The sequence below is a fragment of the Aythya ferina genome, assembly GCF_964211825.1.
Source record: "Aythya ferina genome assembly, chromosome: 24".
Taxonomy (NCBI): domain Eukaryota; kingdom Metazoa; phylum Chordata; class Aves; order Anseriformes; family Anatidae; genus Aythya; species Aythya ferina.
Window position 1 is genome coordinate 6,025,900 of NC_140322.1, and position 17,949 is coordinate 6,043,848.

Below are 17,949 nucleotides of genomic sequence, written 5' to 3' on the forward strand. Positions count from 1 at the left end.
TCCATTTAGTTAATGTCCTTAGCTGTCTGCCTGCTTTTCTAGATATCTACGGATATTTTATACCTAGTCTTTAGAATTAAGAGGAGCAAGGTAAACGGCTTTGCACAGGCAGAGCTCACCAGAGTCATTGGCCACATAGGTACAGAAGTCTTTAAGATGCTTCTGGTAACTGCCTAGTGTTTTGTATCTCACTTTGAGGCCAAATTTTTTTTCTCTCTTGGTTAATGCTGAACCATACAGATCCCTTTAATCCAGGTCATGTTCATGTAGATTAGCAAACAGAATTGCTCTAAAGATTTTGCAATTTGATATTCATCTCAAGTCAATTTATATTGATGGATTATTCATTTTATTTCTGAATCATGAAATGAACTCTGAATATTAAATTTATTATAATCACTGCTGCAGCTGCTGCTTATAAATATGTCTTAAAATACACAGTAGAGTCACTATGATTCAATAAATCTTTATTTCTATTCAGCATTTCCATCATTCTCCTGCAGAAATCCAAAAGACTGAATTTCTGGGGACCTAGGGGCAGATAATTACCTGTGCAGTGCAATAACCACACTGATGCTTGATATTTATGCACTCTTTTTCAAGGGATTTTAACTGAAGGGTGTTGTACCATCCTTGATTTCATTCTCTATAGAAGTGCCTGTGCTCCTCTGAACTTTGCTCTTTGACATGGTGCTAAAATGCACACGAAGTGTGTATTTCAGAAATACAAGAGACCCTCATACCATGAAGTTAAAGGTTCAGATCTAGACAGGAGTGGCTCAGCCCTTAGTCATCAAAATACTTATTTCACTGCATACATTTACTCAGAAGACTCAAAAAAAAAAAAGGGGGTTACACAAAACCCTATGAACTGACTGGTGGTAAAAGTTACAATTTTCAGGATAGTTTGCAAAAGTTAGAGTTTGTCCTGCAAAATTCACCTAGAAAATGGTGTAGCCAGATTTTAATACTAATACCTGCTGCTGAAAGGAGTGGGTTTTGCAGAAATAACGTTAATTTCAATGGAGACAAATTGACCTCATGCCAAGTAGAGAAATATTTTTAATTAGATGATCAGTGGGAGTGAAATCCTCAGTTTAGTCACTAAAATACGTATGACTGGCACAGATTAGGAAGTAGCATTGCTGGTTACTCAGGAAGATGCGATTACCAGGAGCTGCGTAGCAGTAGCATCAATCGAAGGTTGAAAGTTCAGCCTTCAGTTAACTCTGCTCTAGCTATTTTCCTTAAATATTTTCTTCTTTATGTAACTATAAGTTGTCAGTCAAAACAACAGAAAATGTAAAATGGCTCTTACATTTTGTACAATTATGCATGCAGCAAGCTACCAGCAAGCAGTTGTACTGTGTATACTGTCTACGTACTTGGCTTGATTTCTAAATTACCAGTGGGATTTACTGAGCAGATCAATTCTGAAGTGACTGTAGGCTGCAACATGCATGTAGGGATGGTTAATTACACTGTATTGGGCTTGCACAGTTTGTAAATTAAACAAGATTGTAAAAGGAGGTAGTAGTGACTGTATGATTTTGGCTCTTCATGGTGCCTTTCATCTGTCTATGTTTTGTGCTTTCAAAAGTTGCAATAAATAAACCTCATTCTGCATCTAGAAAGTCAATTGTTTTGTATTCCTCAGTAAATAAGGAAATGAACTGGGAAGGTATTCACTAGCAGTGTTATGAACACACAGCTCCTATCAGGAGGTGGTCACACACTGCTCAGGGTGCTCTGGGTATCTCTTGCCACCGCTTTCCCCCAAGCACAGTACCCTCACTGCCCAAAGACACCCTCATAAGCCCACCTCTGCTGTTAAATTGTCAAAGTGGTCCCTGGCACAGTTCTGGCCTGGGCTGGCAGCCCTCTCCCTTGCAATTCACAGGCACATTTAGAGAGGTAGGACAGGCTGGGGGCCATTCCCAGGAGGTGTCTTGGAAGTGTATGTGGGTCAGATGGTGTGGATGTGGTCTCATCTGTGTGAGCTGATGAGACACGGGATAGTCCCGGGTGCATTTAATGCTCTGAGCTGAGCTCAAGAAATCACTGCACGAATTTGAAATGCTTGACCTCAGTGTTGCAAAGCTACTTTTTAGTCAATCCATCCCTCTTGCCGCTGCAAATCTGGTGGTAGCTTCAGCAGTGTGCTGCCAGGGAGGCTGGGCTGCATCCCTCTAAATTTTGCATGTCTCCCTTTGAGCTAGTCACTCGTGGCTTCCTCTATAACCATGGGAGACAAAGAGGCACCTCTTGGGTGATTCATCCCCCCCTTAAGATGTGTGTCTAAGGCAGGGCAGATGAATCACTGTTCAGAGCTGCCACTGTTTCCAGTGACTGTAAAGAGTCAGGGATGACCAGCTCTGATTTAAACTTCTACCAGTTCATTTGCTACTTTCAGGCCAAAATCCCTCTCACAACCAACCCTGGGTCTCTCAAACACCTTCAGCCTTTTTCCAGAAATAATATATGAAGTGAGAATGTGGGCGATTCAGTTATAGTTCAAAGGTATTACTGCATTTATGTAAAAAGTAACCTGGGTAAAAGGCAGTCTGCTTCCCTCTTTCAAAGCTTCAGAGACCCATTATTTGTAATGTTAGGTTTTAGCAGAGAAATGTCCCAAGGTTTCATTCCAGGTGGGGAGCTCCCCTTGCACTGCATGGAGGTACAGAGGCAAATGTAATATTTAGGCCCCATACACTTTAACAAATAATATTAAATATGTGAGATGAGATGTCCATGCACGACCAAAGCTGGGTCTGAACAAAGGGTGGCAGGTTTAACAGTGAAAAACGCAAAATCATCCTGGGAACACGTGGGGAGGTTGAGGATTATTTTCTCCCATTGTTTTTTGGCTTTCTACATACTGCACCCTTGGCAGCGGGGTTTTGGTGAAAGGAAATCACACAAGAGCTTTGACTGTTATGTGATTTATATCAAGTTCAGATGGCTAGAGTCCAAAACTGTGTGAATGTGTGTGCATGTGTGGAGGGGGAAATCCAAGGGCTGAGGTTAGATGTGCGAATTCTAGAGATGTCTGCTCTCGAGATCTTTGTGGACACGTATTTTAGAGAGGATTATCCAAGGACAGTTTGGGACCAGGGACCCACGGCCCTGCCACATGCTCAGAGTGACCCCAAGCCACCACACTTCTTTGTGCCTCGGTGTTCCAGCTGGCACCGTGCTGCAGGGGGTGGTTTAAGCACGTTCCCTGCTTGTAAGTGGTCACTGTAAATGTAACATATCCAGCTGAGCTGCAAATCCAGACACAGAGGCCCCATTTCTTGAGATGTTTTCCTAATTACTGCACTTAGCTGTCAGGAGCAGCGTGTGTGGTAGGTTGCTGGTTCTTTCTGAGGCAGCCTGCAGTGTTTGGTCTGTGGAGCTTGTAGAGTGATTTTGTATGTAATCAATGATTGTTTTGCTCTTTTGGGGAGATAGGTTCATTTGCCTTCGCTCCTTTCTAATGAAGGTCGAAAAGATATAACTAGAGCTGAGAAGGAAGAGGATAAAAGAGGAAAATCAGAAGAAGAGGCTCTTGTAACCAAAAGAGGGGAGCCGGTCAGGATCAAGATCTTTGAAGGAGGGTAAGTGTCTCGTTTTATTTCTCTTTTCATATCACAGCCAAGTGTATAGGAGTTACTGATGTTGATGATGGCAAGTCAGTGAAGGTGCCATGTGGAGGTGAGCAGAAGGCCAGATGTAGTTGGATTCCAGGTTACTTTCTGCAGCCACCTCAGAAACCTGGCCCTCCAGATTACTAGGTACTTCGGACTGCATTCAGAATCTTTTTTGAGTTGTCTTCAAGTTACAAACCCCATGATCTCTTCTCTGAGCAGGTGGTTGAGTGAAGACAGCTGAAGAACACAAATGCGTCCTGTAGCTCTCTCTGATGTGACAGGGGTATACTCCCCATCTTCTACATCTTTCCAGAGCCTTCCCCTGAAAATGAAGTTCCTAATGGTTCCTACCATTATGATGAGAAACTGGGAAGATCTTTTGTGATGCTTGTGTTTTAGGTGGGGGAGAAAAGAAGTATTGTTATTGATGTGATTTTAATCCCACCCAGCTAAAGCAGCTCAAACCAGAATGGATGCAAGGTCAAAATCTGATGTATATCTTAATTCATAGGTCCAGGTAATTCAGAGTGCTTTTCAGTAATTCAGCACTGGTCTATTATTACAGTTTATCTTTTCAAAAATGAAAAATCAGTTAATGAGTAGCGTGTCTGTGGGATGCAATTATGTTTCATACTTCAAGATCATCCTTCCTGTGTGCTGCAGAAGGGGCGAAAAAGGCTTGAGAAATCCTTAGCAGGATTCATCAGTTCTGCCCTTGCCATTGGGTGGTCTTGGTTTTTGTGCATTAGAAAAAGGCTTTAATTAGTCAGTGGTTGTGGTTTTCTCTCTGCTGTTACCTGTTGAAGTTTGCTTTTATTTTAAAGCGTTTCATTAGCAGATGATCAAACTAGCTAACCAAGAGAGTAAAGTAGTGCTTTGTGAAAGGAAACCTACTTGTTTGCTCAGGACAGCTCACCTCTCACCCAGACACAGGCACTATGCCTGCAGCTCGGGTTTAGATACCTCGGTATGAGTGGTGAGCACAAGGAGCTAAAGGAGGAAAGGAGGAGCCTTTCCCTGTCACATTCACATCAATCTGGACTGGTTGTCACCTAAAGTGATTTAGGGAGGGAGCTGGGGGATGGCAAGAAAGCAACAGACTGGGAAATACAATGGGCTCAGTACATTGCCATCACCCTCCCATTGCAGATAGGGCCCCCGGGACCAACTGAGCACTGGGTTTTATTGACTTAAAAGCCCACAAGGAGCCTACGTTTCCCTCGGCTGGGTTCTCGTGGATGTTTCAGAGGGACTCTTGGACTCCTTCCTAGGTGTGATTAAAAAGGCTGAGTTAACATGAATGAAAATCACCTTGCCCCTTGCAGAGCTGCTCCTCAGAGGTTTTTTGAGGAGAGACACGGAGGTGCTTCGGAAGAGCCACATCTCTGCAGCCCTATGCTCCCGTGGGAAGGCTGTCTGCTGTCCCCAGCTGAGCAAAACGGATGGGGAGTCACATTTTCTAAAAGACAGACACAAAATAAAGCAACTTCTCCAATATGTTCTATATAAGCCAGCACCAGGGAATGTATTAGTCATCCTGAACGTATGCTATGTTTTATTTTAAAGTTCCTGTAGCATTGGCTTAAGGCAGCCGTCCTTCTGGATGCAAGATAGAATATAGTAGCTGTTTAATGCCAAGCACAGGCATGAGCATAACACACCAGTTCGTAGAAATACATTTAATATCAAAATTAGATGGCATACACAGTGTTGAGAGGTCAGGAAGGATAAGATGTTCTCCCGAGATGCTTGGTACAGACCTGGTGGTTCATGCCTAAGTCCCAAAGTTTTCCTACAGTAAACTACAGTAAAGGAACAAGCTTGCAGATGAAACTGTGTGGTGCCTAGGGATTTGCACACAATACTAAACGGATCACATCTATTTCCTGCCATCTCTTCTGTTTTACAGAAAGTACATCCATTCTCAAGATGTTATTTCACCTACTTCCTCCCCACACCTCCAAGATTCCCTCTTTGTCTCATTCCTCTCTTTATTTATCAGTTTCACATGGTCTGCTCCAGGCTAGACCCATCCTTCCAGTGCAATGTAGTTGGTTTCAAATTTGGAGCCAACCCATGCTCTGTTGCCTCAAGCAAGGAGGGAGATTATAAAGAAATTTGAGTGTTCATACACAAGTTGAACTTGCTACAGCTCTTTTAGCTCCCTCTTCCTCTCAGCTTTTGCTTCTTTAGAGCTCATCACTTTCTCGATGCTATTTTCAACATTTGCATTTTCCCTCTGCATGTCCTTCTTCCAATCCTATTGCTGCCTTTCCCCCATTGCTAACAATGCTTATAGCACTGCCAGGACCAGCCCTGCTACTTCCCCTGCTGCTGTCCAGCCTGCTGGCTAGAATTGTATTCCTTGGCTTTCAGAGAAGACCAGGAAAGCCAAATTTCATGCTTCCATCACAGCTACTGCCCATTTGTAAGGATGATCTTGCCAGAGGCTCTAGGAGCTGTGCCCTTTGTGTCGTGGCTCAGGTTTCTTGGGGACTGTGGGAGGAACGTGTGGTTCTGCCTCGGCTTTCGCACAATTAGATGTAGATGGGATCTGCAGAGTTTCATTTGGGCTCCAGTTTAAAGAACAAATTCCTCTTTGAGCAAGTCTTAAGACCATTCCACACGTAATTTCAGTGGTGACTTTCTGCCTACAATCATTAAATTTCATAGTACTGAGTATACCTCCACAGGAGCCAGCACACAGCCCCCAGCACAAGCACTGCCCTGCACTTGACTGCAAAGGAGGTGGGAGTCATTCAGCATCCCTCACGCAGACTGGATGCTGCCCTGCCTCGTTAGGATGTGTCTGGGAGAATCGTGCCATTAGGCAGCCAGCTCAGAGTTTATACTCCTGAAGGAGCAAATAAAAATACCCATTGGCCTTGTCCTGAGGGATATTGTTGTGGTTTTGAACAGTGGAAATGATCTTTGAAGGTCAGGCTGGCCAGCACAGCTTGAGGGGAAGTGCCGTGATTCCTTGGTGGCTCTGTGTCACCTTCATCAACCTGCTCTGGTGGTTTGGAGGCACCAGGCCCATTCTGAAATCTTACATCATGAAACTGTAGATTGGTATCGACCTGATTTGGGAGTGAGGCCTATGATGGTATCACGGTCTTGTCAGGGAAATGTTGCCTGTTTACTGTGCATTAGTGTTTCCATGAGGAAATCTGATAGGAGTGGGGATAGTTACAGTCAATATGTGTTCTTCTGTTTCACAGCCAAACACTCCGTGCTCTTATGATGCCCATCAGTGGGCTTATGGCACTAGCTGATTGCAACTAGTAGGAAAAGCAATACCAGGAAGCAGGGAGGTTAAGAACAACTAACCTTAACTGGCATCCCCAGAGCAGTGATGTGCAAAATGAATACTTCATCAAAGGGATCAAAGGGAAGGCAGAGGTGCTTTTTTTTTCCCCCTGCAGTTAGCAAAAATGTTATGGCTACAACCTTCTGGTTGCATACCTAAGTACCCATTAATTCACACCTTAAAAAACAGCTCCCTGTCACACATGAGTGAGAAGAACCCCTAGTGATGTAATATGAGGTGTCTTTTAACATAGACAGAGATGCACATAGTGCTGTCCTGCCCCAGGCTGCTGTAGGCATCAATTTGGTCTGACCCAGACACGAAGCCGTGTCCTTCACTCCTTGTTCTCAACAATTAGTAACAGAGAGTTGTAGGTTTGTCTGCCACGGGATCACTGCTCCCTTGAGTCTGGGTGAATTCCTGTCCCTCAGCCCCTTCTGCCTAGGGCAGTGGGGGATTGCATGAGGTTTGACCACTGCCTTCCCTAGAGAAGCCTTGGGTTGGAGAGGGAGAGGCTGTAGTCCTCTGTCTCCATGCTGTGGGGTTGCTTATGGGATTTTAGGGAGTTGGGAAGGAGGCAGAACCATACGTCAGCCTCACTTAGCCTGTCTGGTGAGAGACTTTCCCCTGGGTTGAAGGAAAACAGAGAAACCTTGGGACTGTTTTATCAGATGTGAACATGACTGCTAGCTAGTGGATGCACGAGGAAAAAGAAAAATCCCTTTTGGGGACCCCTTAGCAGTACGCAAACATCCCTCCCCCAGCCGTCCTCCTGGTTCGTGCCGCTGTGGACTCACTGCGATCTGTGGCCGGCTTCTCCGGGTGATCTCATTCCATTTCTATGACCGGCCACAGAAACTGCAGCTCCCACCACCCGCTGACACACACCTAATGGAAAATCCCTGGCACAACAATGCGAGAGTTTTATTACCCTCGAGAAAGCCTCTCTGTTAAACAAGCAAAGTTTCTCAGCGTGTAACTCCAAACCCCTGCACCGAACCCAGTTCGTTCAGGGGATTTCCTTCGCTGCTTAGATGAGTTCTAAGAATTCACTGTGTTTATTTTGCAAGAGCTGTTCATCCCAAAGACACTAATTTGAGCACAGACATTAGCAGCGAAGGAGGAATCTGTCCGTAGCACATCCAGCTGTCCTGTACATCAGCACGAGCAATGCCTGGGTGCTCCTTCATTCACCTGCAAGCCTGCTTGTGTCTTAGAGGTGAACTCACCTTGTGGCCCCAGGGTGGTGCCTCAAATGGGTGTAATACTACATTTTACTCTGTATTCTGTTCTAAGGTGAAAGCAAGGAATTTCTGGCATTTTCATTTTAAATAGAAAGTGAAAGGGGTTTTCCTAAGACTGACCGCTTTGGGGAGGAATTGGTATTAAAACTTTCCCATTAGGGCCAGAGGTGCCAGACTGACCACTCACTGTTAATTTGAACATCTTGGGGGGTTTGGTTGCTGGATTTTCCCTGCCTTCAGAAGTGCTGAGCAGGCATTGCCAAGCTCCATTTATGCAGCCCTGAGGTTGCACAGCCCTTCTGAAAACATGGTCCCATCTGTGTCAAGCTGCTCTCTGAAATATGGTTGTAAAGCTTCAAACATCAGCTTGTGCACAGGTATTTGTTCTACTTCTGTAAAGGACCTTTACAAAAAACAAGTTTCTGATATGTGACTTGTCTTGTTTTTCAGATATTTTAATGGAGAGGAGAGCTTTTGTGCCACAGGGTTTGAGACTAGCAGGTACAGCCCTATTGCCTAGACAGATCTGAAAACGCTTAACCAGCTTGGGTTGGACATGCTGGGAAAAGGGAAGAGCATTCCCTGTTTTTGCTAATTGCTTATACAAAAATAAAAGAAATCACGAGAAATGCTGGCAGCTCCCCAGGGATCCTCACCAAGGGAGCCTCCATTTCCCTTGAACAAGCATCCGTTCCCATGGGGTCAGGTATAGCCCAAAGGGTCAGGATGCTCACGCTCTCCAGGGTCTGGCCTCATGGTGCTGGGCGATGTGCCTGGCAGTGTGCCCCACATGGGGGAAGGACAAGCCTCATTTCTCCTGCCCGATAAAGGAACATAAGGTCTCTTTTGAGCACCATACGTTTACACTCTTTTTTTTCTTTTTTTTTTTCATAGCACAAGCAAAGCACATTTTCTGCTTAAAAAGCTAACAATCCGAGGAAGACAAGACACAGGGTGGCAATTTAAGGAAGGACGGGTTTGTGAATTTTACCGATGCTGACAAGATGAAAGGAGAGATTGTTTGAAGAGACAGGTTTGCAGGCAGTGAGAAAGGCTGCTTGAAAGATACATTCAGGAATAGCAGCAGAGAAAAATAGCAACCAGAGAAAAATATTTTCAAAAAGAAATGAATATATACTTTCTGCTTTGAAAATTGTTGCATTCTTACTTTAAAGTATCTTTAAAGCTGTATGGAGAAAAGGTTCCATTCAACTTGAAACAAATGATTTCCCCATCCCACCCCATAATAAGTCTTCAAGAAAATTTAGATTTTTTTTTTCTTTTTATCTCTGGGCTTACTTAAACAACACTGTTGCCTGATAACTCGGCTTGTTGCCAAGAAACTGAAAAATCGGTTGTTTTCAGAGGTTTGCTCAGGAAATCCTTTCTTGGATTAGGAGCAGCAAGGTAGATGGCAGGAAACAGAGTGTGGAAGAAGAGAAAAGTTTGGGAGAGCTGCTAGAGGTGGTGCGGGAGCAGCAAAGCAAAAGTGTCACTTGCTGGACTCCAGCCCTGGAGACCTCAGTCTGTCTGCTCGCCGCCGCCTAGATGTGTTAGATAAGAAGCGGTGCGGCTGGGAGTGTGAGCACATTTCCTTTGGGAGGGAAAGTGTGGGACGGCTCTGTAACATTGCCAGCTCCTGAACCTGCCACTCAGCAGATGGTGCTGCGTGCCAGGAGCTCTTGTATAAGTAACCTTGTATATTACAGAAGTAACCTCGGGTTATTAACTTGAAAACAGGTTATTAATTTCTGTCGGGAGCAGCTTCTGGTTGTATAACCAATACTGAAGCATCATGCAAGATCCCAAATGTGTTTTTGGGACAGAGCCCAGAGCTCGAAGTACCTTCTATTTCCCTTGCTTTTATGACAGTGTTTGTACCCTGTGAGTTGATAGCCACCATAAATGCTCCTCGAGGGTCTGTGCAACATGGATCAGCATCATTCACATTCAGTCTGTTCTTTACTACCTCCTGTGCTTTCCCCTTGTGGATGTGGGTGCAAAAATCATTAAATCCTCTCTATGTTTTGGTCAACTAAACACAGCCCCACTCTCAAGTTATCGTTCTAGCCCAGACGCAGCTGGATGAAGACACACTTGTGAGCACGTGGACCCCCGTGCGGCTCACACTCAGGGTGCGATGCTGGCTGGCTGTCCCATCTCCACCTCCACCTTGGCTCCAAAACGCAGGATGTCCCTGAGTGCCTACAGCTTGGAGCACTGAGGAAGGCTTTCCTCTAATACCAGCTGTGTTTGTGCTGAGCAGTTCCTGAACATGCTGTTCCCTGAGCATATCCTGGAGACGGTGAATGTGGTGGTTGGAGCAGATAAGTGTGACTTGGGGGTGGTGGGTTGTAAACCCGTCCTCTGCTTGTGACTCACCGGGGCTCTTGGATAAGATACTCCCCTCTCTGCGCTTCCATTTCCTTGTTTGTGAGTGGGGACACACCAACTCACCTAGTGCTGAGCTTGATTATATTCTGCCTTTAAAATATCTTAATATTCCTCAATAGGAATTGTTAATGCTTTACCCCATTTCCTGCCCTGAATATCTTGTCACTTCATTTGACAAATTGGATTCATTCTGCAGCTTATGTCTGTTTTCCTAGGAAATTAGACAAACACAGAAGGATTCAGTCTGGGTTGTTGTCTGGTTTTCTTTATTATTTTTCCTAAATTATTTTCTGTACAGCCAGCCCGCTTTCTTGACACGTTTTTCTGGCAGGCGCTTATAATACCGCTTGCTGCTAATTTCCCACAGTCAATTATTAAAAAATACTACCTTCAGTTTCCTGTGTGACCTTGTGTGGGAGGCTCACCTTTCTGCAGGTTTCTCTCTGGAGTAAAGATCCCTGAGAGCATCCATCCAGCCTGCCCAGGGGCTTCCCCAGTGCAATGCAGTTACAGCAGGGCAGAGGCTGAGTGTGGCCCTTCCCTGAGCATTCCCAACAAGTTTTTCCCAGCTTCTTGTACTGGTCACCATGACATTTAACCTTCTTCATGTTACACAAGGACAAGACTTCCTATTTGCTTTCATCTCAAATGAGGAAAAACACAGACTTAAATGATACCAAGCAAGAAAATGTCTTTGGTGCCTTGCGCAGGTGCCTGGTGGGGACCAACCTGCCTTGCTGGCATTGTGCTCTATCTTATCCAGGGAATGAAGAATGTTCCAGCTGCCAGGCTTGTCAGTCTCCTGTTGCAGCACTAAATGACTTAAAAGTCTACTAATAATTACATATATTCTAGCTATTACTTGGCTTATAACCCCTTGTAGATCCAAGGTTCAGTCCAGTTAAGGAAAGAGGAGCAGCCCCCGCTCTGCAGGCTCAGAGACCAGCATGTAAGTGGGTTCCTGAGGTGGGACACAGCACCATTTTCCTTCCTTCTTCATTGGAAAGACAAGTTCAGCTCACTGTAAGCAAAAGATAGGCAGGGAGCTTTGTGTCACTTGGGGCATCTCTTCCTTGCTGTGCCAGAGGCTGGTGACCTTGGAGATCAGCTCACCTTTCCCTGTCTCTGTCCTCTTTTTGCAAAAAAGGAGACAAGGGAGGATGGTGGTAGGGAGTGTGTTCGTTTTAGACCTGATGTTGGAGTCTGTGTAGCATGCTCTAGGTGACCCTGCTTGAGCAGGAGGGTTGGACTAGATGACCACTGGAGGTCCCTTCCAACCTCAGCCATTCTGTCTGGCTAGGCCATTACATGTGTTGAAATGTTGCCTCTATCCTATGTCATCTAAGTTTTGGGAGTGGGATTCACTCATGAAACACTGCACATGCTGTCCTGGAGTCGTTCTGTGTAGTGAGGGCACAAAATGTATGGGCCTTGAGAGAGGCAGAAGATAAACACAGGGAATATGATCCTGTGGACCCACATGGAGAGGTCTGAGGTTGTAACCTGTGCACTGGCTGCATTTGGTATTGCAGAGTTACCAAGAAAAATGGAAAAACAGAATTCAGGGCAGAAAGTGCCAGCAGGTGCTGGCAGGTAAGGGCAGCCAGTGGAAAGGAAGGATGTGAGGTGATCAGTAAATTTTGTCAGCTAAACAGGGGTGGAGAAAGGAAGAAAATGTTTAAAAGAAAAGAGATTGCAGTTATCTGAGCAGGAGAGGGTCGCGCTGGAAGAGCTGAGCACTTGCAACAAAGAGGGAGGGTGTGAGGTGAAGAGAAAAAGGGAACAAGCTGGTGCCAGCAAAGAAATGAAGAGAAAAAAAGGATGAAGGTCAGAGATGATCTCAGGATCTGGAAAATAATGTAGAAATGGATGTATACAAGTACCAAGTTAACATTACTCACATGTGTGCTTTTCCAAGGTTGTACACACTCTCAGTTTTGTAAGAGTAAGCATTTTTTTTGTACTTTCATAAAAGGCAACTGGATGCTTTCCTTACTCGGAGTCTTGAAAATGATAGCATAAAAGAATCCGTGTGAAGTCCCGAAGTGATCACCTGGGCTGTCTTGTATCTCAGATTCAGAGACATGACACAACGTCTTATTCCGAGCTGCTGTTTGATATGGGCCAAATGTCTGGAATAATGAGGTCTCCATGTGAGCAGACTGCTTATGGGTTTGTGACAAACATCAACATTATAGGGTTCGCACTGTATTGATTCAGTGACACAATCTCTACAATTAATTTAGTGGAAAATTTGAGAAGGCAAACGTTTTTACCAGGTTTATTTAGGATTAGCCAGTTCTTAACATCTGCACATCTAGGCAGCCTGGCCTATACAGAAATGTAATTTATAGAAGCCCTTTAATAGATTCCAAGTACTGCGCAATCAATTAGAAACCCGATGTTCAAATAGACAGACCTGGACCTGACTGCCTGTTACTCAATCCATATTCCACAAGGTAAATAGCAGGAAGATGACTCTGAGAACATAATTCTGAACTGGCTTTTTGGGACTTCCTTTTCTGGCCCTTTCTAAGGATGAAAACGTTACTTTTGAGAAGACAGATCTCTTCTCAAGGCAGAATTTAATCTGATTCCTGTTTGTCTTTTTTTTTTTTTTTTCAATGTAGTAGTTGATTTTCAATTCTCTTTAGTATCAAAGACAACCAGAGAATCCTGGTGATGACAGATGGGATGTGAAATTCTTGGGAACATTCTGCATGATGGAAATGGTAGAGGTCTGAGAGTAGCATGTCTAAATCATATTTTCAAATAAATTACATGCACACAAGAGCATGAATTCCATGAAATCCACCCACTGGCTAGTTATTCCACCTAGAGATGGGCCATGTGCCTCACACTGGGGATTAAGGACCACCACCTTCCAATTTAAATTCCAAATTTTGGTTTTGGAAAAGTAATACTTTTTTGTTTAATTTGGAAGTGAGCACACCAGTTGTACTGATAGTAAGAACTGAGTAAAGCCTGTTACATCCTTAAGCAGCGATGTTGTGAAAACCAGACTCTACAGTTAAGAAATGTTTTTCAATTCTTCCTGGTTTGGTGCTGGAAGGAGAGCAGCTTAGCCTGTGTGCTTTGTCCTGATATAGTCCATGATGTAACTGAATTTTTGATGGTTATGAATATCATCGTTCATCTGCACAACTGAGGGAGGTGCGATGCCTTGGAAGGACGGTGAGATCATCCCTCCCCAAGGGACACTGCTGGGCTTGCTCGAGGTGGGAGAGGTTTGAGAGGCTGTGGGACGTGGCAGGAGCAGATGGAAAGAAGACCAGAGGGAATGGGCAGAGCCTGCTGCTGCTCAGAGAGCCAGCGAGCTGCTGGAGGCAAGGATCCAGCTGCAGGGATGTGGTGGGCTGGGCTACATATAAACCTCTTCTTCTCTCTCTCTCTCTCTCTTTCTCTTTCTCTTTTTAATACTACATTTTTTCTCTCTCTCTCTCTCTCTCTCTCTTTCTCTTTTTTTTTCTATTTAAATGTTAATTTTTTTGTTGTTGCATTATGATATAGCCTCCACTTGCTTTTCAGTTGTAGCCTTTTTTTTTGAGGAGCTCACTGGGGATATGGTGCTGGCAGATGCATCTCAAACCTGCAGCTAATCTGAGTCCAATGATCTCTGGATCATGAAGTGCTATAAGGCAGCTGTCAGCCTAGCTCAGGTTCTTCAGGATGGAGGAGTAAGAAAAAGCTGTGATTACTCATTGTGAGTGCTTAAAGTCATTTTCCTGTCCTGAAGGACCTGCTGATGCTCACACATTTACACAAAATCAATTGAGCGAAAAAGGAGGGTAGGATGGGGTGTCACCCTTTAAAACATGTGAGAGCATATGTATTGTAAAACACGAGTCCAGACTGACTATAACTGCATGCTTCTTTGTGAATAGAATCTAAGGCAAAAAGCAACATGACCTAATAAAATATCTTTGCTGCTCTGTTTTGCTGTTTATGCCAGTTTAGAGATAAGACTGAAGAACAGAAAGGTTTGTATAAATTGGAAGCAGCATTACTCCACTGCGTCATAACAAGCAAGGTCTTGGCTAATTCTTCTGATCATGTTCACCTGGGATCTTTGCATGGTGGTTTGACTTCCTGCAAGTCCATGTGTTTCTGGAAGCCTGGGTCCTCTTGTCGCTAAACTTTACTCAGGACTTGGTATGTCAAACACGGGGTGGGATAATCAGATATGTGTAGCCAAGTTTTCATAAACCTTTGTGTTTATTGGGTGCCTTGGCTTCTTGTAGACCCCAGACACGATTGAATGGGTTTGTGTAACTCTTGGTTGGGCTAGCAGCACAGTAGCAGCACTTTCAAAGAACAAATATTTCTTGCAGATGTTTTAGATCAGCAGTTAAGCCAGTGGTTTTCAATGTTTGTGAACATCTTGCCATTCTTATTTAAACAAACTATTTAATTGCAGAATTATGTGCTTTTCAAGGTTGGAGAGCCTGAGTGCTTATGCTGCTCTTCTGAGATTCAACTGTATGTATTTCAGTTCCCTGCAAAGCAATAATCTGAAGAGCATCCTGTGCCTGCAAGCTGGTTTTGATAAAACAAGAACCTGTCCCAAATGTGACCTGAGCAAAGACCTTTAGTACTAAAAATAGAGCCCTCTGCTTGGTAGGAGAGCTGCTGTGGGACCGGAGACCCCAAGGCTGTAGGAGTATGGAGCTGGTCAGTGGGGAGGGATGCTGTATGGCTCGAGGTCCCTGTGTCAGCTGTCATGGGTCATAATGCTGCTAGAAAAGTGTGGCACATAAAATAAAGGTTTGGAGAGCTTAGGGTAAAAATTGATCAGCTTTTCACAGCTCAAAAAGGGCAAGGGATGTTTGTCATAGGCATAATCAGGTGCTGTAGAATGGGGAAAATTATTATTATTTAATTTATAACCTTGGTATATCCTTGGTTTGTGGACATTTTCCTTTTTTTCTGCCCAAAGGCTGTAATGCCGTGAACTGCAGTCAGCTTTCCTGTGTAAGTAGGAATATAGAATCACAGTGCAAATAAAGGATAATTAGTCTATTTGCCCATGCTGTCAATGGCCTTGAGATTAGAGCTGAAGCGTGCTGTTTTTAATGTAAAGTATCATTAATAACAATAATTTATTATGAATTCATCTCTTCACATGTTGAATCTTGAGTTAAATTTGTTGAACTGAAAGCTGAGCTCATCACTTAGGAAAGGATTTAATCTTATGAGGCACTGAGTAATGTGCAGGGCTCGCTGCGGTCACTAAGAACTGCAGGTACTTGTACCTTTGCAGGTAGGACCTTTATGTAGCTGTATAGGCTTAATAAGCTCACTCACAGCATCCAGGAATGAAAACTGTGGCCCTATTGCATGGGCACAATGTTGAAAGTAAGAAAGCGCTAATGTATTGCAAAGGGAACTTGCAGGTGGCAGCAGCCTATGGAAATGTCCTATACTGTGCTCTAGCCATAGGGCCCATGAACCTTTACAATTCGCAGCTTGACTTCTCCAGCAGAGAAAGTCACAGCGATTTCTGCCACTACACCGCCAGTCCCGGGTGCATTGCTGCTGTGCAGCGTTAAAAATCTCCAGGGCAGCTCAGCATAAAGTGCTCTCGAGTCTCTCTGCTGAAGTGTGGGGAGTTTTAATTTCTTGCACTGAAGAGTAGTGATTTAAAATAGCTTCTAACTCGCCCCCCCTCCTTTGGAAGGGGATTTCATGGTCCTTCTTTTCCTGCACAGCCCAGAAAGGCTGGAGAGCAGAGGACGTGTCAGCAGTAATGGCAGCTGGTTATTTTTGCACAGTCTCCGCAGCCTTCCTGCCGTCTCTTAAGAAGCGTGAGTCGTGTCACCAGAACCGCCGAAGCCTCCAGCAGCCAAGGTCACATCTGGAGCAGCGGGTTCGTGAACCATGCCTGGAATCAGATTGCTGCAAGCTCCTCCACAGATGGCCCTGTCAAGGGAAGTCCCAGCTGGATGGTGATCCCACGGGTGCTGGTGGTTGTTGGCAGCTTCCTGCTGCTCAATGTTTATCCAAGAAAGGGGAAGACGAGTGGTTTCGAGGAGGAGTTGCCTCAGATTCTTGTGGGGTTTGGTGTCAGCTCATCTTCAGACAGCAGCACGTCTTCCAGCAGTCTCAGCTGGAAGCAAGCCCATGTGTCCCATACGAAGGCGTGTGGATGAGAGACCCCCAGAAGCCTGTGTGTGTCCCCCGTCTGGCTTGGGAAAAGTGCCACAGTCGTAGAATAAACACGGACAGTTGTTTCTGTAACTTTCTGGAGAGAAATGGGAAAGTATTTTGGTCTCAGCAGAACTGAGCATGATACACTGGCACTTTTGACAGACTCCCTCACAGACATGCAAAATATGTAGAGAAAGAGTTATAGGCAAGGATTTATGTGATGTTTCAATATATATATATATAAAGGGAAGTAGCCTGAAGAGTTAGTGCAGAAAGGGGTTTCCTGAAATATGTGAAAAAAGGCCTTTATTCCATTGGATATAGCACTTTCTGAGTAGGCTGGACCTTGTCTGCAATGAGCCATTGCTGCTGGTCTCATCTCAATACACATCCAGGTGGGAACTCATCCTGAAGGAGACAGTGGAGATCTCTGCCTGCTCCGTGGGCACTATCCTAGCTCCACACACCCCAACCTTTCTGCCTGCTGGGCCAGAGCTTCCCCAGCAGTGGCAGAGAGCTGCGAGCTGCCTGCCCTTGCTGTCCCATGACAGATCCCTCTGTGGGACTTCAGCACAGGGGGGTGAAGCCTATTTCTGTTACTCTGTGAGGAACACCTGCAAAATCAGCAGCCATAAATAGGATGTCACCAGCAGTGTATTCCTGCCTATGGAGTTTCCATTGCACAACTACTTCAGCAGCGTGTAGATGACTGAGATGAGATGAGGGGAATCCTGCCCCAAGAATCAGTTCAAGTTCAAGCTGGAAAAAAACCCACACTGTGCTGCAAGTTCTCCATTTCTCCATCCTCCTTTGCATGATTGCAGTCAACACCAGCACCATCCTGCTGTTATTTGCGGGAGCTCTGTCTAGGCAGGGCTTTTTCCTTGTGCATTCAGACTGCATTTGAATTTTACCAACTCTTCATGCACAATGACTCTGAAGTGCAACCTTTCCCATCTGAATACAGAAGTAAAATTTGTCAGATGCTCCTGCGACTCTTCTGCAATGTCCTGTTCTGCATGCTAGCAGTATCACTCTGCGTCTACCCCTGCCCTTTTTGGAAAAATTGAAAGAAAAACTAATTTCCTTGTGCTTTGTCTGCATAGAGCCCTCTTTGCATCTTTTTGTACTGCAAGCTCGCTGCCTATTATGTCAGACATGAGCTGGTGTAACTAGTGAGGCTTTCAGCAGCCCAGCACCA

General features: G+C 44.7%; 1 protein-coding gene across 11 annotated transcripts in view; it reads left to right on the forward strand.

The window, feature by feature from the left end:
* Nucleotides 1-17,949, forward strand: part of HIVEP3 (HIVEP zinc finger 3) — a 298,262-nt gene that overhangs the window by 235,409 nt on the left and 44,904 nt on the right. For all 11 annotated transcript variants that reach the window (XM_084497409.1, XM_084497413.1, XM_084497414.1 and 8 more), the window contains one exon: nt 3,454-3,599. In XM_084497409.1, the coding sequence (XP_084353535.1) occupies nt 3,454-3,599 (146 nt within the window). The remainder of the gene's footprint in view (nt 1-3,453; nt 3,600-17,949) is intronic.